Source organism: Rhamphochromis longiceps, linkage group LG16 (assembly GCF_057381845.1).
Source record: "Rhamphochromis longiceps isolate RC_006_pf linkage group LG16, R_longiceps_female_GT1.1, whole genome shotgun sequence".
Lineage (NCBI taxonomy): Eukaryota > Metazoa > Chordata > Actinopteri > Cichliformes > Cichlidae > Rhamphochromis > Rhamphochromis longiceps.
Window position 1 is genome coordinate 15,409,849 of NC_140572.1, and position 22,855 is coordinate 15,432,703.

Below are 22,855 nucleotides of genomic sequence, written 5' to 3' on the forward strand. Positions count from 1 at the left end.
AGTGCACAAAGTAAAAAAAGCTAAACAGTCACAAATTCCCCAGCACAGTTTGACAAAGTTCTCACTTCAAAACAGAGTCACCAAAATGCATGTGTGTAGTTGTGTTTACATACTTTATTAGCTTGTTCCACTTTCTGAAGGACTCTTGTGGTTCTTCAGTCTCCAGCAAGTTATTAGCCACAGCAAGAGCATTTTTTTTGACCAACAATCGTTCGATTTCCATGTGAAGCAGATCTTCATACTAGAGGTCAAAGAGAGAACAGAGAATAGCAGGGGAGGCAAGAAGTGGTAATAACACTCAAACCTCAACAGAGGAAACACACAAACCTTACCAATCTACAACTGTAAATACCTCTGCAATAAGGGATTTTATTTGTGCTTAATTTTCCCTACAAATCCTCATAAATTCCCTACATGTCCACAATATCAAGTCAGCATACATATTAATAGGTATTTTTTGAACAAAAGTATAGAAAATGTGAGGTGTCACTAATATGAAGTTACTGACTGTGAGTGTGCGCGTCGCCTCTGTTGCTGCTCCTCCCCGAACAGTAAATTCATATATAAGCTTCTCTTTGACTCCATCTTTCTCCACAGCTGTTCTGGCCTGCTGTAACACGTCACTATAACACTCCTCCGCTGTAAGAGAAATCACAGTGCAGAAATAAGAAGATGAATTTGTGTCTCAAGAACTGTCATCACAATAGAGGTCTATTATGGACCGTTTGAGCTTGATGCTTTTCAACAAAACTGGTTTAAAGAGAAAAAGAGGGAAATATGAGTTCACAAGGATAATTGACAACATCCTTATATAGTTCTATAAGATGGTAACACACTGATGTAATCATATGTATTTATAAGTCCTACTTTCAGCCCTTTTGTCTGATGCAGAATCATTTATTTATTTTGAGCAAAAGCACTATTTTAAAGTAAATTTAAATGAGCGAAATATTCATCTTTTAGCTCATTGATTTTGGATTGAACACATCTCTGTGCGTGTGTGTGCGTGTGTGTGTGTGTGTGTGTGTGTGTGTGTGTGTGTGTGTGTGTGTGTGTGTGTGTGTGTGTGTGTGTGTGTGTGTGTGTGTGTGCATACACATGATTCGTGGTAAATTCAGCCTGATCCTGGGGAACACTCCCACACCAGTCAGAGTGATCTCCTCCAGTGGTAGGAAAGCCACCTGCATCTGAAGCTTCTTCTTAAACACTTCAGGAATGCCCGGAAGGTAGAGTACACGGAGAACCTGTACCATGCCTGCATCAAGGTAACCCTGTCTCAAACACACGCACACACACACACACACACACACACGCACACACACACACACACACACCACACATACACACATAGGAAAGCCATCCTTTTCGTGATAAAATAGCTTTGAACATCCACAATTGAAATGGCAAACTCATAAGCTCACCTGAGCAGGAATGACTGTAGGCCAACCAGGTCTGACCTCATGTTCAAAGACTTTCATCTGCCGTGCTTCCTTCTCACCAACCCCTTCATCCTCCTCCTCTCTATGAGGGTGTATACTGTATTTGAAACCCACCTTGCCCGTATTTGTCAGGGTTACATCAACTTCACCTACACAATGAAAAAGCTAGAAGCAAAGGACAAAGACTAAGAGGAGAGAGGAAACACTGTTTTGCCTTTTAAAGTTAACTGTACCTTTACTTTTATTAATGATCATGTCAAGCCGCTTACTGCAAACAGACAAAGTACTCCACCTAGTGACCGAGTATACTGAATTTGGTAGAGAAAACAATTTGTTTTTCAAAAAAAAAGCATTGACCGTAATGGACATTTTATTTTAATCTCAAGGTTTATGAAAATATGAGAAAGGATAGTTTTACACATAAGGGCCCAAGCAGGGCAAGCAAAAACATGTTACTCTGAATCAAATCCAATCTACTAACAGATGCCATGATGTACAAAAATTAAAAGTGTTATTCATTTCACTTGTCAGTGGTCATAATGTTAGGCCTGATTGGTGTATAGAAATATGGTAAATGTAAGTGTTTCTATACAGTGTTTAACTTTCTAAGTGTTCAAAACTAAGCTGAGAGATGCACATGGTGTCATTTCGAATGTTTCAGCGAATATCATTTGACCCTTCCTCCCTTTCTTAGGCATTCACACAGGTCAACCCAACTCACTTCTTGAAGGGTCTAACAGCAATTTGCAAAGCAATATGCTTTGGATCTGAGCAGTTTTGAATTGTATTCTCATTATTACCTTTAGAAATTTGTACTCTTTGCACCTCAGTTTAAATGTAAACTATTGTGAATTATAAGGCTCTGAGTCAAATGGGAGCACTTTTATCGTTATCTTCATGTTAAAACTGCTCCACACAGTTCTTTCTATATTAATATAAAGGTACTAAAATTAAATCTGAGATTTGGTAACTTAATGTAGATTTCATTATTTTATTTTAAATTGAATGTGTTTAAGCTGAGAGTCCAAATACTTACACTTTGAACTTTAACCACTGGAGAGATGGAGCTGGCTGGAATAAAGATACCCGTAAGAAACGTAAGAATTAAGGTGCCTTGTATACGCACCTGCTGGCCAAAGTCCAAATGGGTGGTGTCAAGGGTGTAGCTGATTTCTGATGCGTGTCCTCTGAGAATGATTTCATATGTAGGCCCGTCCTCTACATGGCACTGCGCGACCACCTGTCTGCTGATATTTTCGTGGCCGTAGAAAGAGAACGTGACTGCCTGCTGATCCCCAGGTTGCAGATGACCATGTGTCGGCAAAATATCAAATACCTACACACACAACGAGAAAACCAGATGTTATTTAGGTTTTACTCTCAGCAATGTTCTGAATCTCAGTTTTGAAAGATGGTGGACAATACATTTAAAATATTTACAATGTATAGACAAGAATCTAATGAAATTTGATTATAAAAAAATTACTCTATGATTGAATCAGTGAAGAACATAATCGTAGCTGCAACTAGAGTCCAAATGATTTATTCTTTTTTTCAGCTGCTTGCTTTAAGCGTCATCACAGCGGACCATGTCACCAACCCTCTGCATGCCTTCTTTCACTACATCCATGAATCTACTATGAAAATTCATGGATGAACAAAAAGAAGAAAACAGGAGAAATGCCCTTCAACCATTATTCATGTTGCATGGGTTGTCCACCAGAGGGCACTGTTGGTAATCTGCTTGGAACGCCACAACACAACACAACTGGCTTTAAGGGCATTGTTGTATTATTTTAGCAAAGACTCATAAGTAACTGGACATAAATGTTATGTCTAGTTTCTTTTGATAACAAATCTGCTTATGTTTCGTGTGCCTGAAAGAAAAGAAGAAATTTCCTACATGGAAATATTTGCTTACCTCCTCCACACGAACAGAAGCTTGTGTGCTGTTCTGTTGATCTGCAGCTAGCAGGGGGGTTTGAGGAGCTGAAAAGGCAGGTGAAAGAGTTGCAGAGGAGAGCCTCCATTCTTCCTGTTGACTTTCTGAAAGTTTCTGCTTCTTTTTCTTTTTTCCTTTCAGCATCTCTGTTTTTCTATAAGAGCAAAATAGTCAAATAAAGCATCCCTAAACTTAAAAATATATTTTTCATAATCACTGCATTGAAATCTTACAATAAATGGAACATATGAAAAATTCTCTGCAAAGAAGGAAAAATATGATACTATCTTTTAGCATCTTGGTGGAAAAAACCCAAACAAATTCAAGATCTTCTTGAAGTGGACCTGTTATTTCATTTTTTAAAATCAGAATCATTTGATCGTGCAGTTGTATTTCCTCTCTCTTTAAGAGAACTTTACTCAGATCTGAAGTTAAAATATTTAGGATATTTCCTCACTTTGGCATCTTACAGATCCAAGATTTCTTTTTTTAAAAACAAGTACAGATATTAGAAATTAGTTAACTCACTGAAATGTTTTGATCATGTTTATACAAACACACATAATTCTGTTGTGGATTTTCTTTAGCTGTCAGATACTTGATCTCAAACTTGACACTAGACTACTTGGTCAAAATAAATATCCAAATAGGTTCTGTATTAACACAGTAATAGCACTATAATCTCTTTCTTAAGTGATGTGGCTGGCTGTTTCTGACCCACATAACATCTAAAACAGAACAAATCTGGGTTTAAAAGACTTATCACACAATCACTTTACAATTATACAACAGGATACTGCAGTGTCTGGTTTATAAATGTGATACATGTTCTAATACTGTTTGGCCAGATTCTGTGTGACTTTACCTGCTGTTAATGTGGTCATCCAGAAAGGTCCAGTAATAGGACACAGGAAGCAGGGAACAGTTTGTGACGGTCATGACTTTGTGAGTCTCGGTGCAGTTTAACACACAGTCAAAATCTACAGTGGTGGAGGGAAAGTCGAGGTTGGGGTAGTGGACCTCTGCATGCAGGTCCACTACATCCTGCTGTGGGTGTCCCAAGTAATTTACCTCAAGATACTGAAAACCATTTCAAGAAAGAGGAAAAAAATTATGTTAGTAAGTGAACATTTATTCAAAGCCAAGGATTATCTGATAGCTTAATTAAGACATTAGTTTTAGATCATTAAATGAGTAAAAAAAAAAATAAACAAAAGTAAATGTTACTTCTATCCGGCCTATTTAATTTCAATGTAAATCCAGGTGAATAAGCCACTGCTCAAAAATGCACAACTGAAAGAAGATAACAGCATGATATATCAAAAGAGGCTGTATCGTAGTTACCTCATCCACATTGTGTGACACTCGATCCTTATAGAAAGCTGGATTAAAGCATACCCACAACTCAGCCTCACACTTGTCGCCTAAAACCACAGACTGGAAAAAATACACAAGACTATTATTGGAGTTATAGCACTTCAGTATATTGGGCAAATCAGTGTAAGAGCACTTCTTTCACAGAGCATGGTCTTGCACCTGGAAGAAAGAAATCATTTAATAAAATATTTATTATAATTCTGCCACGGGACCCAAGTTTATCAGAATTATCCTTCTAATCAGGATCATTCAATCACCACTACAGAAAAGTGCAATTCCTCAAATTCAAATTCGAATTGCATATTATGGATGCCCTAATTTGAACTACTATATCTGTATAGTGCACATACAGTGAAGTCCCACTACCACATACAGATATCCATGACACACAATAACAAAAACAAAATAACAACATTAATCTGGAGAAAAGCTCATCTACAAGACAGTAAGAACACAACATGTTTCCACAAAAATGTTCACAAACATTGGTGCATGGCTCTATCACAGAACAGTGAGAATCCAGGAAATCTGCTTTCCTGGAACTTAAAACGAAAACAACTAGCAAACAACAATGTGCACCTTAGTGGTGGCTGTACTGTGCTCCCCTGGGGCCTCACACAGAGAGAAAGGTTCTATGAGCGACAACTTCATGGATACAGGCAGAGAGGACACGTTCTTCAAGATCAGCTTCTCATACAGGGGCCGCACACTCTCCCCTTTGACCTGTAACACATATACAAATCCTTAATTAAATGAACCACAATAAAGGACAGGAATGAAGCTGCTGCAGTTTAATCGACAACTAGCTGTTAACTGTGAGCTAATGATGTCTTTAACAAGGTTAAACTATTGTAATTTTCAAAAATTCTGAATGTTAAAATAATCTAAATGCTTTCACTAAACTATACAGAGTTTGGAATATGCTAGACATCCTGTCACAATATCCCTAAACTAAACAACATCTATGTGGCATTTGGTTGTGAATCTCGAAATGCATTAAGGACACCTGTAAGACTGACATAGCTATCTATCAAAGTTGTAGCTTATGGATATTTAACTTTAGCCTTTAACTAGGCTTTAGATAATATTTAAAAATACATGCAACTTACAGAGCATTACAATAGAGAGCATTCAGTATATGCCTTTATTCTAGACAAGGCACTGTTTCTAATTTTTGCTCAAGACTAACCTTCTTTATGTAGAAGTTCAGCTGCTTTGAGGAAATGCTGAGCAGCGGAGCCACAAAGCGACAAGCAATGTCTACAGACATGATTTTCTCCTGATACCCTTGCTGGCCAACTATAGCGTAGCACACCAGACGTTCACGTACAACCTGCGTTGTCGAAAAGAAGCATTATTTACATGTTCTATGCTGCTTACTATGCTACATCATGTCATTTAGTGCATGCGCAAACCTTTAACTTGCAACAAACCATTTCACCTTTGGGGAGTCTGCAGAGACTGTCAGCACCATGTCAGCAGAGCCACCTGGAAAAAGTTCCAGACGAGACGGTCTGAGGCTAACCATCGACTTCTCCCTGCTGGAAGGGAGTGAAGATCCACGTCTTGCATCATCTCTCTGTTTAGGAGTGAAGATAGGGGGTAGGAAGCTTTGGTCGGGCAAGGTGCCACCTTTGCAGAGTTTTGCAGTGGGCTGTGAGGTATCGACCTTCCAGTACATCCGGTGTACTCGCTTGCCATGGTTGCAGAGCTTGAAGTGGTACTGGTATGCTTCATGACTTACAAAGTAGAATAAAGACGAAGGATAGTGTCAGTGTCGTATTATCCACATCTACATCGTGAATTAATAACTAGGAAACGCTCCATTTTAGTCTATGAAAATGGGATTTCTACCTGAAGTGGGTGCCCAGGTCAAGGCTGGGACCAAAAGGCCTGTCACTGACAATTGTAGTGCCAGTGCCAGTGGCAGACAGGAGGACAGTGAGTGGCTGACTGTCCTGTATGGAAACCTCTAACTTGCCCTCAAACGGAACTGTATCCTTCAGATGCACCACGACCTTGAGCTCCACCTGGCTCCATGGTGGCACCTCCCCCTCACTGGGCTCAATACGCCAAAAGGGCTTTCTGATGGTCTAAGGAAGCAGAAACAAAAATCTGAGTCTATTCATAGTGTGAACATCATGAGCTGAGGAAAAAACACAAAGCAGCGTAGAAGCTCCAATAGGTCGTTCCAGCACTAAATGTGATGCATGAAAATATCAAGTGGGAGCATTTTCTATAACTGTGCTGCAAAGGTTTGCTATGAATGAACTCTGAGAGATAAGAGATTAAGAGAGAGCAAGAGATGAAAGTTGAAGTCTAGTCAACAGTAAAGGTTAACAGCATTTTTTGTGCATAAATGTTACACCAAACAGTGAGACTACATAATTTTATCATTAAAGTCTATCTAAATTGGTAAAATGTCACAATTTGGTTTAAAATGACTAGTGCAAAGGAAGCCCCTTATTCTCATTCTCAAATTTAAGCAGCAACTAATTATTTCAAGAGTTACCATAGCAGTAAAATCATTAGCTCATAAATTACATATCCAATTAGACTGATAATTGATCAATCACAGCAATTAAGAAAGTCAGACTGCTAATACGTGAACAGATCTATGGTTGGACAGATATGAAGTAAATAGTATGCGCCTGCCTGTCTAAGTCACAAATGGTGTTTTTATTTTCTTGGGTGAGTGTTTGTACCATTGGAGTGGTAAAGTGAGCTGGAATAGGCGAGTGGTTTGACAGGAGCAGGGTTTTGCCAATGTCCGTCAGAACTGGGATTTTGCCAAAGTGTAGCTGTGTGGTTTGAATGTGAACTAGTGGCCCGTGCCCAATACATGATAAGGCCACTTCCTGAAACAGAACAGAAGTAGGATTAGAGAATAAGCACCATGCCGGTATTCAGACCTACACACAACTTGCACTCCCACACATGCACTTCCACTGACCAGGGGTGGCTGGGAGCTCCCAAATACAGCAATACGTATCGTGTGATGCAGCATTCCAGGGGCCTTAGCTAGGAGACGCACAGGAAGCTCCTCGGAGCTGCCCGGATTAATCACTCCTCTGGGTGCAGAACTGCCTAAAAGCAGCGAAGAATTATCCTCATATTCCTGAAAACAGGGAGAGCAAAAAGAAAAACTAAATCATAAGTTTTAATGTCAGCATACAGATCGGGTACAAACTGTGTTTAGGTAAGTTGCTTCAGTGCATGTGTAATAACAGATTGCATTTATATAGCGCTTTTCTAGGGACCCAAAGCGCCCCCCTGAACCACGGTCGCCCACAAGTTGCCTCAGTGCATGTGTACACAAAGAATCTATCTCTGCTATATATATATATGAAGCACAGTCACTGATTATATAAGGAAAGCTTTTGTTGCCCTTTGTCTCAAAAATCCAAATCAATTCAAAGCAAAATAACACAAATAAAACTTAAACGCTTTCTTAGCAGTTACATGACACAGTTTTGTGGAACCACCTGACATAACTTTCTAAACTTAATCCCAAATAAACATCTTTTGAGTGAAATACAAGAAACACACGCAGAGTTCCAAAATAAGAAGAGTGAGCTGTTTATTAGGCTGAGAAGACGAAATCAAATCAGACACAGTGTTGTTTGTGGGCGATTGTGGCTCAAGAGTTGGGAGGTCGCCTTGTAATCGGAAGGTTCCAGGTCAAGACACTTCACCTGTTGCCTACTGGTGGTGGTCAGAGGTCCTGGTGGCTACAATGTAGCTTGCCATCACCAGTGTGTGAATGGGTGGATGACTGTATGTAGTGTAAAGCGCTTTGGGGTCCTTAGGGACTAGTAAAGTGCTATACAAATACAGGCCTTTTACCATTTGATTATATTTAGACAAAGCCAGTTCTTTTGTTTGCTCATTTCCAATCTTTATGCTCATGGCTCCACAGTGTAACTGTTTACACATTTGCCTAACAAGTGAAAGATCCCAGTTTGTTCTAAGGAAGAGACACAAATCCCTTAGCAGTTGCATCAGGAACAGCGTCTGATATAGAAATCTGCCAAATCAAATTTGTGGAGCTACCTGTGGTGACCCTTTGTGGCAAGCAACGAACTAAAAGTGGGTATTTCTAATTTTTACGCTAAGCTAACTTTCTCCTGGCTCCAACTTCATATTGATTGAAAAGGAAAGGTACAGTGTAAAACACTTTAGTGGCTGCCAAAACATGTAAACTCTATAATTGTTGTTGCTCCGGTGATCCATCCAACCTGATCAAGCATGCCGTAGCAGGCAGGCAAATTGCTGGGGTTGGTCAACCGCACTTTCTGTTCGAAGGGTTGATTGAGGAAACACCTTTCAAAGTGTAGCACTGGAGTATCCACCAAAATCTGAGGCACAACACACCTATCAACAAAGGGGAAAAAAGCAAGTCAGACAATCAGGAGAAAAACAAGGAAAAGGTGAGGAGAATAAAAGATGTGTATTTGCACTTCATCATGCCTAAACTCTATCAATCCTCCAAGTTCAAGTTCAATGGATGCAAACAAACAAAAGTGCAACAGAGACTACCGGAAGAAAAAAAGCTACATTGCTTTAGGAAAAAAGATGACAGAAGAGATTACTTAACACTCACCCTACTAATTGGGATCCTTAAGGGATGCTTGACTTGGTAATGAACATAATATGTTCCATTTAATCTCTAATGACAAATACAGCGTAAAAACTACTATACTTATAGTAAAAAGTAAATGAGAAAAATTATAGTAATGTATGTCATTTCATGGATTTTATGGGTCTCATCCACCAACCAAGACACCACAACAAAGACATTTTATTCTATTTTCCTATATCAGATGGATGGCCATTCATTCTCATTCATCATTTTTTATTACGTTTCCCTTTTCAAAGGGAAAAAGATTTTCAGTCTTAGGCTAATAGAGAATAAAGATCTGTGTAAATGGGCCCAGTATGACATTTAGATTCATTTTGCTGTGACAGAAATGACTTCAATAACTGTTTATTTAAGTACGTCTGGACATTAAGCATGTTTATGTACCTAGCATTTATAGGCAGAGTCAGAATTTCCTCCCCAACACCTTCAACATCCACCACCAGTGACAGCTGGTATGTCCTGACTGTGTTGGAGCACAGTGTGACCTGTACAAACATCGCACAGACATACAACAAGACCACAAATACGCCAATACACAGACAGGACAACAAGTGTCTAAGGTTAAAAAGAAAGGAAAGTTCATTAATGTCACCTTCAGCTTTAAAGACCCCAGTATCGACAGAGTAACCACCATGATGATGACTGCTGGCTAGAGATCTGATTATTTTCTAAACCAGCAAAATATGTCAATGAGATTTACTAATCCTTCAAGATTCCCCAGATATTTTTTATATTATCTAAATAATCTACATAATTTACATGTATATAAAAATAAAAACAGAATATTTGAGGTTTTTTCCTACTATTTCATAACATGAAAACACTGACTGCTGGAATATTTTGTCAGTGGCGGGGATGGTGTTAATAAACTGTACCTTAATGTCAACATCGGACACGCTACGCACTGAGCCTGCTGCCGGGCTGACCGTGAACTCCACAGGGCATGGATGAAGATCTCTAGCAGTATAACCTTGCCAATCTTTCAGTGACTCATCCGAAATCTGTTTGAATGAGCTAACACTAGGAGAGCCCAGCCCGTCCCCCAAGACACGCAGGATGAAGTTCACAGGTACAAAGGAAGGGTTGAAGAGCGTACAACCAACTGTTACTGGAAAACCTATGCAGGGAGATTAAAAGAAGCAAATATGAGAAAATGTGAATATATTAAGATGATGTCTGTCATTATTCTCTGGATATATGTTATAAAAACTAGAAGAGCAAAAGTGATGTACCAAAGGCTACATCCCCAAAATTAAGCTCTGAAACACTGAAGTGGATTGTGGGACAAATGACGGAACCCCTGCAAAGAAGAGACAAAGAAACCTTGAAACCTCGGGAACAATAAGATTTGAAAATATGCAGTGAGAGTGTAATAGACCCACTACTACAGCTGGGTCAGCTTTTATTTGTGCTGTGTTACATGTAAATGTCCTGGCAGAGAACTGGCTCGCTGCTTGCTAACTTTACCCAACAGTGAAGGTCAGTGGTTGAGGTTGTCCTGCTACACTTAGCAGCAACTCCTCAAAGAATGAACCCAGAATGGGACTGCAGAACGATACTTCCACTATCTGGCAGGTGCCAGAGGGAACAACACCTTCCTCGGGATTGAAGGAGAAACAGCGGCCAAAAGTGGTGTCAGGACTTGACCACCTGAAAGGGGCATCAATTGGCCCTTTGTTTGACAACTGCACCTGAAGAATGAATTCTTGTATGAGAACAAATACCCAATATTGATCATCTAAATACAAAATGTGTTTCATGGAGTAGATGAATTGATATAAGGTGGTAGAGTCTTTCAGCATTACATTTGTGCATTAAAACTGTCAAAAGAAAAACTTTTGATTTTGTTTTTATTTTATTTTTACAGCTTTTTTAACAATATATGCTGTTTTGTTATCTTGTGGATAAGAACTATAACCTTGCAGTGCATCCACCAAGGCTGAATTCAACTCACACAAAGTTGTAGCTCAAGCATTCTACATTAGAGCCATACTGGGAATAACATAACGTGTTCACACTGGCTTGGTTTTTCTTACCTCTTGGCGAAATCTTTCACCTATGAATAAATCTTTTAAGTTCATCCCATCATAGTTAAGCACAAGTTGAGGGCCCGTGCCTTTGCCCTTGACTGTGAGGGGTAACGGTGATTCACATCCTAAGATGACAAACAGCCATGATAAAAGAGTTACAATAGAACTAAAGACAGAGAAAGGAAAATTGTAGGGCCACAGGAAAGAAAACATCACACAGATTTTATGCATGTGACGGTGAAGTTTAAAAGTTGCCTCTGTGTTTCTGTGATTTTGCTCTATTTTTTAACAATGTAAACATGACTAAAATGGACAAAAAGTACTGATTAAACTGATAACATTATGAATTATTATCTTTTGCTGCTGTATGTGTGTGTGTTTGAGAAACCGGAGTAAACCTGTGACATCGCAGTATATGGTTTGTTGATAAAGTCTGGCCTCCTCAGGCTTGAAGATGATGGTGAACTTCGCTGTGGTGCTGGGCCATATTTCCCCCTCCTGAAACACGTAAAGACAACAATAATTATTTTAGTGAATCAAAATGCAAACATTACAAAAACGTAAGAAGAAGAAAACGACTGATTTTTTGGTCAGGCTTTACTCTACACATACACACACACAACAACACGCAGGTGACCTCCCTAACTCTGTGCTGTCTATCTCTTTGTCCAGGGAATGGGGCTGAGTTGGGGACAGAAGACAGAGCAGCTCATACTTTCTAAAGGTCTCTGGACAGAAAGGCCCTAATCTGTGGTTCTAATGTCACAGAAGAATCAGACAGACGTTATATGCAAACAGTCTTGATCACAAAGTCTGTGTGACAGTTTTAACATCAGATCTGATCAACCTTTTCAGAATTCTGTTCTCACAGCAATAATACAGCTCTGAGGGTAGAGCATGGTGCAAGAAATGATTCACGGAAACATCAACAAATTTCAAGTGCTGTTGCTCCTGTTCCTTCTCCCCACTTAAAACTATTACATTATGCAGACATACTATAGGAGGCATTGTTGCCTCTAGAGTTGATGGAAAAGAAACAATGGGCAATGTAATGACATTTAAGTATTCAACTAATCAGTCTGGCAAGAGGAAAATCATGTGAACACACGACAAGACAATGAAACACAAACACACCGGAGGCTCCACAGTTATACAGTGTGAAAGGGCCAAGAGGTAGTTGTTTGCATCCTGACTTCTGTGTTCCTGTGGGGCTCTGGACTGCAGCGGGAGGTAATGGATCCCTGCAGGGTCAGACTTAAGCAACTGTCCTAGCTCGACTTCTTCCTTCTGCTGGAGCACTGAGCCCTCCCTAGAGACAAGTAGGGAGAGACAGTGAAAAGTATAACAAATAGCAAATGAGGAGGGTCAGAGGGAAAAAGAGGCCAGTAGAAGGACAAAGATCTACACGACAGAAAGAATGTGATGGGTACCTGAGCTCATTTCTGGCAACACATGCTCTAATAAATACATTTTGTGCTCTTGCATAAATACCTCAGTAAGCTCAGGTCCTCTTCTTGTTGGCTGGGCCACACAGTCCAGCAGTACTGAAGAGGGATGCTACTGTGGTTGGTGAGGGACACTGTGCGTGTACTGATCAGGGAGACATAAGTATTCTCCATCCAGATGGAGTCAGGTTCAAGGTGGATGTTCAGTTCCTCACAAGACCCATGCAGGCTAATGTACACATCTTCACCTGAGTAGAAGATATCATGGTGCTTATGACCTAGTAACTGGTTACCACAGGGTAACATAAGTGGTGGAGAATAGGTATCAAGAGACCTTTTTTGTCTATTTTTGTTTTCATTAGTCATTTGTAAAAAATATGGAGGAATACTGTCGGGATTTAAGTGAAATTTAACAGGGTTACTCTTGTCTAATTGAAAGACAACAGGAGATTCCTAAATACCAGATTCTGGCAGTATACCAAAGTCACTAAGATGTAACATGTACTATGAGAAGAAATCAGGGAGAAGAGAAAACAACCCCTCTGATCTAGCCATACCAAGCAGGAAATGTGATATAATACAGCCATTATGAGCTGAATTTTCATTCCCTAAAGACTGGCTATATTCTCTTTCATCACCTACAGTATGTCACCTTTACTTCACTGGCCCCCTAACCAACAAACACATAAGCACCGCTCTCGCAAGCCCCTTATCAGTGTGTATTTATCTGTTACATCTTGAAGAGTCTTCAACACAAGTCTCATTGGTGTCACAGTTTTGTTTTCTCACCAGTATGGTAGTGCAGCAACAGATCCTGCCTGTGGTTTCCTGTGTTCATTGGGTGGAAAACCACAGTCACCTGCATACTCTCGCCAACATCAAGTGCCCCAAACTCAGGTGTCACTGAAAAAGGCCTGCAATAATAGGTTACTGTTTTAGAAACTGACAGAGGAAAAGCAAACTTTTAACTAGACCCAACAATAAGTACTGTAAAGTCTAGTTAAAGGTATACCCAAGACTCCATTGTGTAATTTTTGATAAGTAGGTAAAAAATGTTTTCTGTTCACTTATGATTCTGAATTTTTTTCTTAAATGTATTTAACAGTTTTCACAAGCTGAACTTTAAAAATAACTATTCACTGGGTACAAGAATGACTGTTTTACTCTCACCTCTCTGTGTGGAGCCTGAATTTGGCTTTGCTGTTTCCTACATTACAAACAAGTTGAGTCTTCTCAGTTGAAGCTTTCACGTGACACACGGGCAAGTCAAGCTTGTCTCGAAAGTCAAGAATGGCACGTGGCCCAATGGCCCGGATTGGAATCTCAAACTTTTCCCTCTCTGTCACACAAACCAGTCTATGGTGGTAGTCCTGTGTAGACAAGGAGAAAAGCCTGTTGCAACCACACAAACTCTATAAACTCAATATACTATATTATATCAGTTGTTAAATAATTTTGTGCCACTGAATTTGGGCATACAAGCAGTTCAATTTTATCCAGTTTGATTCTTACACTGAATTTTTATAGCATCAATTCACAACAACAGTCACCTCAAGGCAGCAAAGACCCTACAGTAATATAGAGAAATCCCCATCAGCAAGCACTTTGTGACAGTGGGGAGGAAAAATTCCCTTCTAACAGGAAGAAACCACAGACATAATGAAGCTCAGGAAGTGGCAGCCATCTGACGCTGCAGGTTTGGGGTGAGCGAAACAAGCTGTTTATTCCATGAGCTGCTCAGTTATTCAAATGTAAATAACAAACTAACCAAAAATATCATACTTGAGTCCTAACCCTTAAAACAATAAAAAAAAAAAGATTCTTTCCTTAATAAACATGAACCAATAATTAAAAAACATTTTTTAAATTATATATGTGACAAAATCAGAAGGTTATTTGTTGAAATAATTAAACATTAAGGAAAATGTATACAAATCAAGTATATTCTCTTGATTGATTTCATATTGTATTTACGTACCAAAATTACACAGAAAATTTACGTGTAATTAATTTTGTTAAATTCAACATTTAGGACTATTTTTTTTAGTGGATTCTGATTCTAACTGAGACTTCATGAAACATTTATGCAGAAAGTTTTGTAAAGGCTATACAAGATCATATGAGGTTATCCTCATCCTATATGTGGTTATTGTGACTTTGTGTTTTGTTCTCTCAGTCTAGGCTTCTTTGTTTTTGTGCTGCAAAGTCCAATCAAATGCAAACGTCTCTTGTACCTTGTTTTCGTGTGGGGTGAAGAAGACTGTGAAAGTGGCAGACATTCCTGGTGCAACGTTGCTGCGTGCATCACTTGAAGGCAAAACACTGAAATACACGGAGTTCTGCTGCTCCAGCTTCACTTGCCGTGAAACCTGAACAAAAAAATAAACATAAACTGTTGATAAGTGCATAAACCCAGCACAGCAAGAAGGACAAAGGTAGTGATTATTAATCATTGCTTGAAAATGGTATCTTATCATGGTATCTTATTCAGATTTCCTCCAGTCAGCAATGACCTTTTCTTCACACTCCCCACATTTTCTCTTTTTCAAATAGTCATGCTGCGGCGGTGTTGTTTCACAAATGTTTCTGATTCAAATATAGGCTTGACAGTCATGCTGATTTCAAAATTATTTGATCTTCATTACTCTTATTGATTAATATACCTTGTCATTGTTGAGAAGCAGCAATGGTAACTTGTAGGTCTGTCCAGGAGAGAAATTCTGGAAGACCAACTCAGAAGGGTAGGGCTGAAAAAGCGGCTGATCTATATCTGGAAAAGAACCCTAGCCAAACACACATACAGAGACAATTCTTTAGATTTCAAATTCACCTCATACTTTGCACTAAATACGTATTGAACAGTGCATTTGCTTTGCTGCTTTGTGAGCACAAACACATGATAATATTTGTAAATATTTAAACAAGCTTTTTATTCATATTGATGTAATGATCAGAAAAGAAAACATGTTTTTCCTAATTAACAGTGAAAAGATGGACACACAGTATGATGCCAATAATATTAATTATCTCTTTTTTATGCAGTCCTAGCTTTTGTGCAGATGCAATTTTAAAATATACAATCAATTATGGGGAGAAAATATAATGTCGCGACAACTCTACAAATGATGAGTGTGAAAAATCAACAGACTGGTGATCAGGCAAATGTGCTGTGATTGAGTCAAATTCCTGATTATTTCAACCACGGCCTTTCTACAGTTCTTCACCTGAAGGGTCTGAGCTGTTTCTGCAGCACAAGAGTCTCTACATATTGCTAGGCAATAGGCTAGGCAGGAGTAAGTGATATCAAAGAAAATATTTAAAAATAAGAACTCCCTTTCAATTTGCACCTTTTACGGTAGACTGTTGCCACTGTTATTGTTGGTTCCCAGTTAATGTTATACTGTATCACTGTGTGTAATAGGAAGAAAGTTTTTAAACTAGTGTGATATCACAGAATTATAGCTGGCATTTACTTTGTGATGTGGAGCGGCGCTCAGGTCAAGCAACTCCAGGATGCGAGGTGGGTGCACCTCAGCTGTGTTACTCAGGCGCTCCTCTGTGGACTGCAACATCTCCTGGGAGAAAACTGATGGAGTCACCTGCAAACACACAGCAACACAGGCCTATTTACGGTCTCCTAATCAGCAGTAATGAGGCGCTGAGCTGTAGGCTATTGCTCTTGAAACAGCTCAGCTTACAGCTCTAATGCTTGCATATACATAAACTCAAATAATGTTCATTTTGTGCATCATTTTTTGGGTATTGTATTTTCTACATAATCCTCTGTCATTGGTGCACCTAAAGCAAAAAAACAACTAATTGCACTTAGTCTCTCTGAAGGAAAATGATTTTAGCTTAACTCTAAATCTAAATGAATAACATAACTGCAAAACTGCTTATGCAATATTTATGCTTTTATCATTAATAATTATAATAATTATTATTCATTTTATTATGCAGTTAGAGAGATAAATGCCACAAGATTGTAAAAACGAGCATCTGCAGCAGATAGAATATTTTTTACAATTTGATTTGATTATCCGTCATTACCTATCTTATATTTCTGAACATGTTATTTTCCATATCTAATGAGGGAGCTTTTATTTTGGAAATCTGACTATTTAAAATCTTGATGGATTCCAATATCTAAACGGAAACAAAGCAAACTGGTGGCTTCTCGTAACAAACTAAATCTTTTAGTTTCAAAATATCACAGATTGAAGTCTTTATAAAATCTAAAGACTATCTGGATGCACTTATTTTGAAAATATTAAATATTTTAGAGCATGAGATGAAATGACAACTAATGCAGAGTAGAAAATGTTAATCCCTCCACTGCATCCCTGAACATTGTACCTAGTTTCTGTCAGGTGTGTAACAGCGCAGCTCACACTGATGATGAGCCTAATTTTTTCTTTTTAACAATCTTACCAAATAAGTAAGCAAGTATGGACATCAATATTCCACATTCTGACCTGAGAAAATTGTAAGTGAAGTGGAAGAGAGCTAAAATGGTTAGGCTGAGGTCAATGCAACAAAACACTGTAGTCATGTAATTCATTTTGAGAATTACATGAGAAGCCAAAGTGATTATTAGGACAACTCATCATTTTAAGCATTATTTAAAAAAGAATGGGACAGTGTGCAAGAAGTAGGTCACAAGAAAACAGAATGCTGTTTATTTGTCAGAAAATCCCACTTCTGACATCTGCTGTAACATCTTCATTTCCTTGTCACCTGAAAGCTGTCATATGGCTATATTTCACAACATAACTTGCAAGCAGCTTCAAAATTACAGAGGTAAAAGGGAAAAAATGCAAGTTAGAACCTCACCCTCCTTGTTTTCCCCTCCTTCACACGCTTATTGTTGCATAGCAGGGACGCCTTTTTCTTCACCTGAGTGACGCTCATTCTGAATATGTTGTATGGCAAAATCACCTGCAAGAAAGGAAACAGAAGAACACAAGAGAACACATGGAGTCATAAACTAGACATCCATTTTTTATGTTTCAGTTATCATATCAGGTTCAGAAGTAGCATTAGGGTGTGTCTTTAACAACTGAAATCTATATGCTGTATTATTATTATTATTAATCCTTTATTTATCCAGGTAAAAAATCTCATTGAGATTAAAAATCTCATTTCCAAGAGAGACCTGGCAAACAGTGGAGATGGTATACCATGTCCACTTCAGTTTATGTCATACATACTTATGGTACAGTAATTTGAAGATTTAGATTCAATTTCAGAAATCAAGTGCTTTCTCAGCATGGCCTCATGACTGTTTAATGAAATATGGGTTTTTTGAATCAGTAAAAGGAAATTTGTCGTTGATGTGACCGTAGAAACATTTGAGTAACCAAAAAGAAGAAAAAAATGGGATGTATATATATATATATATATATATATATATATATATATATATATATATATATATATATAGAGAGAGAGAGAGAGAGAGAGAGAGAGAGAGCGAGACCACGACATCACATTTATTCAGAAGTCGTTGTGTTAGCTGGTAAGTTTAAGAAACCCCTAGACGGAGTGCAGTGCTCCGTGTGAATAAGAAAATTTTGGAGCACTGACGAAGAAGAGGAGCATAAACAGTCTCTAAAGCCTAGCTGTTTTATTCATGTTTGCATTGTTTTTATGTTAACAGTTGTAGGCTACTGTTCGCTGAGCTTTGCACTTCATTATATTCTCACTCTCTTAAGCACTTCACAATACCGTGGATCCCGTAGTTGTACATACAGTATAGGCTGTAAGAACTCTATGCGTTCACTTTAACGTTAATAATGGATCGTTTAACAGACTGCACAAACAAGCATCTTAATAAGAACTCACCGTTGTGTCGAAGAACTTTTTACCTTACATCAAGCCCTCTGTCAGCCAGTTACCAGCGCGCAAGTCAATGTTGTCTTGGTTCGTTGTCGTGGCAACACACTCATCAACGTCTCAGTATAGGGTCTGCTGATTGGCTCGAGCTGTGACAGACAAAAAGAAGGCTTTCTCATACATGGTTGTTTTTGAATACAACAACTATCACGTAAGTTTGTAAAAGCAAGTAAAATGACTAATTGATTAAAAAGTGATTATATTTAATTGTTGTTATTCAGCATTATTATGAGCTTTATTTATATGTTACTCAAAGTCTCCATAGTTGTAAAGTTTTTGAATTAGTCACAGTGCATATATATGTTTTCACTTTTCTCTTTCCAGGAAGGGAGAAAAGCATATAACTAAGAAAAAACTGACAAAAATGATCAAACTCCAGAGTTTTGCAAGTACCTCACAACTAATATTCTAACTTTGTTTGTTGGTTCTGATAGTTGGATTTGCTTAAAAGTACTAAGATGGTAAAAAGTCCGTTTTTACAGCAAACAAAACAGTTGTAAGTAAATGTAAGTAGTTTGTAAGTAATAGTTCCTAAATTATTACGATTATTACTTAATGCTTACTCCCACAGTCCAAAGACATGCAGTTAGTGGGGATAGGATAATTGACAGGCATGTGCAGAGGGGGGGGCGGAAGGGGCTTGAGCACCCGCCCCTTTCCTGATGGGTGCCCAAAGTGCCCTTTTGTTGAGGCAATTGTTTTTTTATATGTGTGTGTGCGTGCGGAGTCCTGTCTGTGCCCCTCAACAATAATATTTAACTATTAATCACAGTTTTGCTAAATAAAAGGATCTGGCTTGTATTAGTCACATGATCACATTTAACCAATGATCGCCCTTGACGGCAGAACGCGCTGGTTACGAGCCGGGAACGAGCTCACAAAGAGCACGCGCATTTTTTGTGGTCCGGAGCTGTAGGAGAAACACAAGTTAACTCAGAGACACAGACTGATGCGACAAACCAGTAAGTAGGTGTACAGTGTACACTGTAGTGTGTAGCACACAGGAGTATTAGCTTATTACGTACACGTTGGTAAGCTGTCTTGTTGCAACTGACGAACTGAAACAAACGAGCGTGCTGTGTGTGCAACAGCGCGACAAACATTACCTGTCCTTTTATTAACTGCACAAGTAGTGCTGGTCATAGCTGCTGGCTTCCTGTGTAAGGCTGTCATGGGTCTGTAGCTCTGTCACCGTTTTAGGGAACATATTTAGTTTTAAAGTATTTAGAACATATTTTAAAGTAAGTTTCCGGGCTTTTCCTGCCTTTCTGGAGGGATATTTCACTAAAAAACGATCTAATATGCATGTCCACATAATAATGATTATAATTATAATATTTAAAAAAAACACGCTGTATTTTAAAGAACATACATTAAGAAACAGATTATATTAGATTTATTTTTTAAATAAAACAAAATGCTGATTTTACAGCAGCAAAATTATTGTATCTCTACAGTTTAAAAATGTAATAAGCTTTGCCCCTGCACAGAGTGGATAGTGAAACAAATGGAATCACCATAAATACATTATTTCATATTTATTACTTTTTTCCCCTCATTGCTTTATTATTGTAGCTCTAGTAATAAATAATAAGGGAAGGATTCTGGATCAGCACCATGATGGAAACTTGTGCCCACAGTATATACAGTATTCTGAAGAAGGTCTAAAATGTCACTGTGTGTGCATGTGTGTGTTTTATGTATATGGATTTTTAAATTATTACTCATGATATATCATTGTCCAGACATGGCTGGTAAGGACATGAGGAGGAAACAGTAGGAGCTGTGTGAGGCTACTAAAGGTAGTGGATCCCTCAGCAGCTGGATTAGAAAGAGCACAGGTAACATTAACACATGTACCAGTTGTTGGAGAGGTATTCCAGTATAAACAAAAATAATAAGCACAACTGAAATGTTTTGCTTCTATAACATTTTTCTGTCATCATTTTATTATAGATTAAGTGTAAGAGTTGTTAAGTGTGGATAATTAAATAATGGTTTATTGCAATAGCAAGTTGTGCCTTGTTCTCAGATGGACAGCAAGTGGAGAGTGATATACGAAATGATGGGATGGAAGGAAGAAGAGAAGCAAAGAGTGATTCACAGTCTAGTTTATTTCTCAGTTTTTTGTTGCCTTATGTCACCAATCTTTGCATTTTGTTATTATCTCATGACACTTGTTTAATCAGCTACCATCTCTCCTATGGAGTTTTTAATGTCTACAGTCTCAGATCAGCACAGCCCTGCCCTCCAGCACTATCAGCAGCAGGAGCAGCAGCAACACCTTAACAGCAACATTGTACCCATCAGGTAAAACATAGGCTACGTTTGCTTTGCCTCGTTGCCCATATTAGATTCTTGATGAATGTGCGTTGTTGTTATTCAGCCTGGTTCAATGTGCCCCTTTTTAGCTTTGAGCACTCGCCCCTTTAAACGTCTCTGCATGGCCCTGATAATTGATTAATCTAAATTGCCCATAGGTGTGAATGTGGGAGTGAATGTGAGAGCAACTGGTTGTCTATGGCTGTGTCCCTCCGTGTTAGCCCTGCGGCAGACTGGCCACCTGTCCGGGGTGTACCCCGCCTCTCACTCTAAGACAGCTGGGATAGGCTCCAGCACCTGCATCCTCCAGCATCCTGAAAAGGATAAGCAGAAACAAATGGATGGATGAATGGATAGGTGGATGGATTACTTAATAATGTAAATATTAAGATGAGATTATGCCCTTTGTAGGGGGCCCCAAGGATGCCCAAATTTCATTATGTTAATATTAGCGAACATAGGCTAGATTGCTAGATATTGAAATCTATTTTAGCTTTCTGAGCCATGTTGCTTCTTGCCATCCAAGGAGTTAATGTACTTTGTGAATTCAGTTTGTTAAAGTTTCCTATTAATTGTTTATCTACAGTACATTTATTGACAGTGTGTTGAAGCACAGAACCAAACAGAATAAATTATGTTTAATTCCTTTTTTTCCAATCTTGGACATATTTGTTTAAAGAAGAAAAAGTCAGTACAAGTCAAATGAAAGAGTCGATATTTAATTAGAAAATTGTTTTAAATTGATCTGAATCAGTTTATATCTTTTATCTGTTGTAAATTCTTTTTAATTGGTACAATTACCTTTGCAATGGCAGCACAAGGACAGAGAGAGAAAAAACATTCTTAATGAATACAGTATGTTTGTGTAATTGTCAGTGCAAAGAAAGAAGAATGAGGAAGGAGAGGGATAGAGAGAAAGTGTCCAAGACCAGGAAGAACCAGGTGTGAAACAATAACCATTTAGCCAAAACAAAAAAAGAAAAAGAAAAGCTTTTCTTTTTTTCATTTTTAAAGAATACATAAATTCTGGGTATTCTACAGGAAAGGAAACACAACTTGTGGCATAAATAATTTCAAGTACCTCCTTAATGGGAGCCATGGTTTGTTTGTTTTTTCTCTCACTCTCTCTCTCTCTCTCTCTCTCTTTTTTTTCGCTTTTCGCCACACATAAGTCTTGTGTTTGCGCTGAGCAGATGGGGAGGGGCAGTAGTTACACTCGCAGTAGCATAGGAACAGAGCAGGAGGGAGAGTGAGAGCCAGGGACAACAATAAGAGACAACATCGTCACATTAGAAAGGTACAGTAAAGAAAAAGAGTGACACCACGAAAAGAAGCAAAATGTGGAACCATTTCAATTTTGTTGACAATACATAGGCAGAGTGTAGAGTCTGCTAGAAAAGGATATCATACAGAGCCGGCTCCATAAACAACCTGCACAGGCACCTGAGAACTCTCCAACCATCAGTGCAATGGGAAGATAAAACACAGTCAGTTGAGTGTGATATTAATGGTGTGTGTCTACTACAACTGTTGCTGTGGCTGCATCTACAGCATCTTGCAGTATACCACCACAACCACCTAAACCAACCCAGAGCTCTATTAGACAGTTTTTGCAGAAGTCTGTGATGCCAGCAAAACAGAACCCAATTGATAAAGACCTAGCAAAAATGATTGCACTTGATTTCCAACTATTTTCAGTTGTGGATGATAAAGGATTCAGAAAGTTTATTCACTGAATCCTATGTATGTCACGACGTACAAGG

General features: G+C 38.6%; 2 protein-coding genes across 3 annotated transcripts in view; one reads left to right on the forward strand and one right to left on the reverse strand.

Moving 5' to 3' along the window:
• The window catches only part of LOC146650810 (axonemal central pair apparatus protein HYDIN-like), a 54,245-nt gene extending 35,445 nt beyond the window's left edge, over positions 1-18,800 (reverse strand). The window contains exons 1-30 of the mRNA XM_085384706.1: positions 18,720-18,800; positions 17,709-17,813; positions 16,349-16,474; positions 15,539-15,658; positions 15,110-15,244; positions 14,046-14,245; positions 13,665-13,789; positions 12,922-13,123; positions 12,565-12,739; positions 11,829-11,928; positions 11,437-11,555; positions 10,868-11,091; positions 10,633-10,700; positions 10,276-10,517; positions 9,785-9,885; positions 8,997-9,132; positions 7,712-7,876; positions 7,464-7,616; positions 6,613-6,851; positions 6,200-6,497; positions 5,948-6,091; positions 5,338-5,481; positions 4,726-4,818; positions 4,247-4,461; positions 3,361-3,535; positions 2,566-2,775; positions 1,422-1,604; positions 1,097-1,271; positions 509-639; positions 114-241 (exon numbers count right to left, since the gene is read on the reverse strand). Of these exons, the coding sequence (XP_085240832.1) occupies positions 114-241; positions 509-639; positions 1,097-1,271; positions 1,422-1,604; positions 2,566-2,775; positions 3,361-3,535; positions 4,247-4,461; positions 4,726-4,818; positions 5,338-5,481; positions 5,948-6,091; positions 6,200-6,497; positions 6,613-6,851; positions 7,464-7,616; positions 7,712-7,876; positions 8,997-9,132; positions 9,785-9,885; positions 10,276-10,517; positions 10,633-10,700; positions 10,868-11,091; positions 11,437-11,555; positions 11,829-11,928; positions 12,565-12,739; positions 12,922-13,123; positions 13,665-13,789; positions 14,046-14,245; positions 15,110-15,244; positions 15,539-15,658; positions 16,349-16,474; positions 17,709-17,786 (4,604 nt within the window). The 5' untranslated portion in view covers positions 17,787-17,813; positions 18,720-18,800. The remainder of the gene's footprint in view (positions 1-113; positions 242-508; positions 640-1,096; positions 1,272-1,421; positions 1,605-2,565; positions 2,776-3,360; positions 3,536-4,246; positions 4,462-4,725; positions 4,819-5,337; positions 5,482-5,947; positions 6,092-6,199; positions 6,498-6,612; positions 6,852-7,463; positions 7,617-7,711; positions 7,877-8,996; positions 9,133-9,784; positions 9,886-10,275; positions 10,518-10,632; positions 10,701-10,867; positions 11,092-11,436; positions 11,556-11,828; positions 11,929-12,564; positions 12,740-12,921; positions 13,124-13,664; positions 13,790-14,045; positions 14,246-15,109; positions 15,245-15,538; positions 15,659-16,348; positions 16,475-17,708; positions 17,814-18,719) is intronic.
• Positions 18,801-19,760: 960 nt separating this feature from the next.
• Positions 19,761-22,855, forward strand: part of LOC146650811 (CD209 antigen-like protein C) — a 10,234-nt gene continuing 7,139 nt past the window's right edge. The window contains exon 1 of one of the 2 annotated variants that reach the window (XM_085384708.1): positions 19,761-21,080. The gene's annotated coding sequence lies outside the window, so the exon portion shown is untranslated. The remainder of the gene's footprint in view (positions 21,081-22,855) is intronic. The other variant, XM_085384709.1, reaches the window with a different exon arrangement.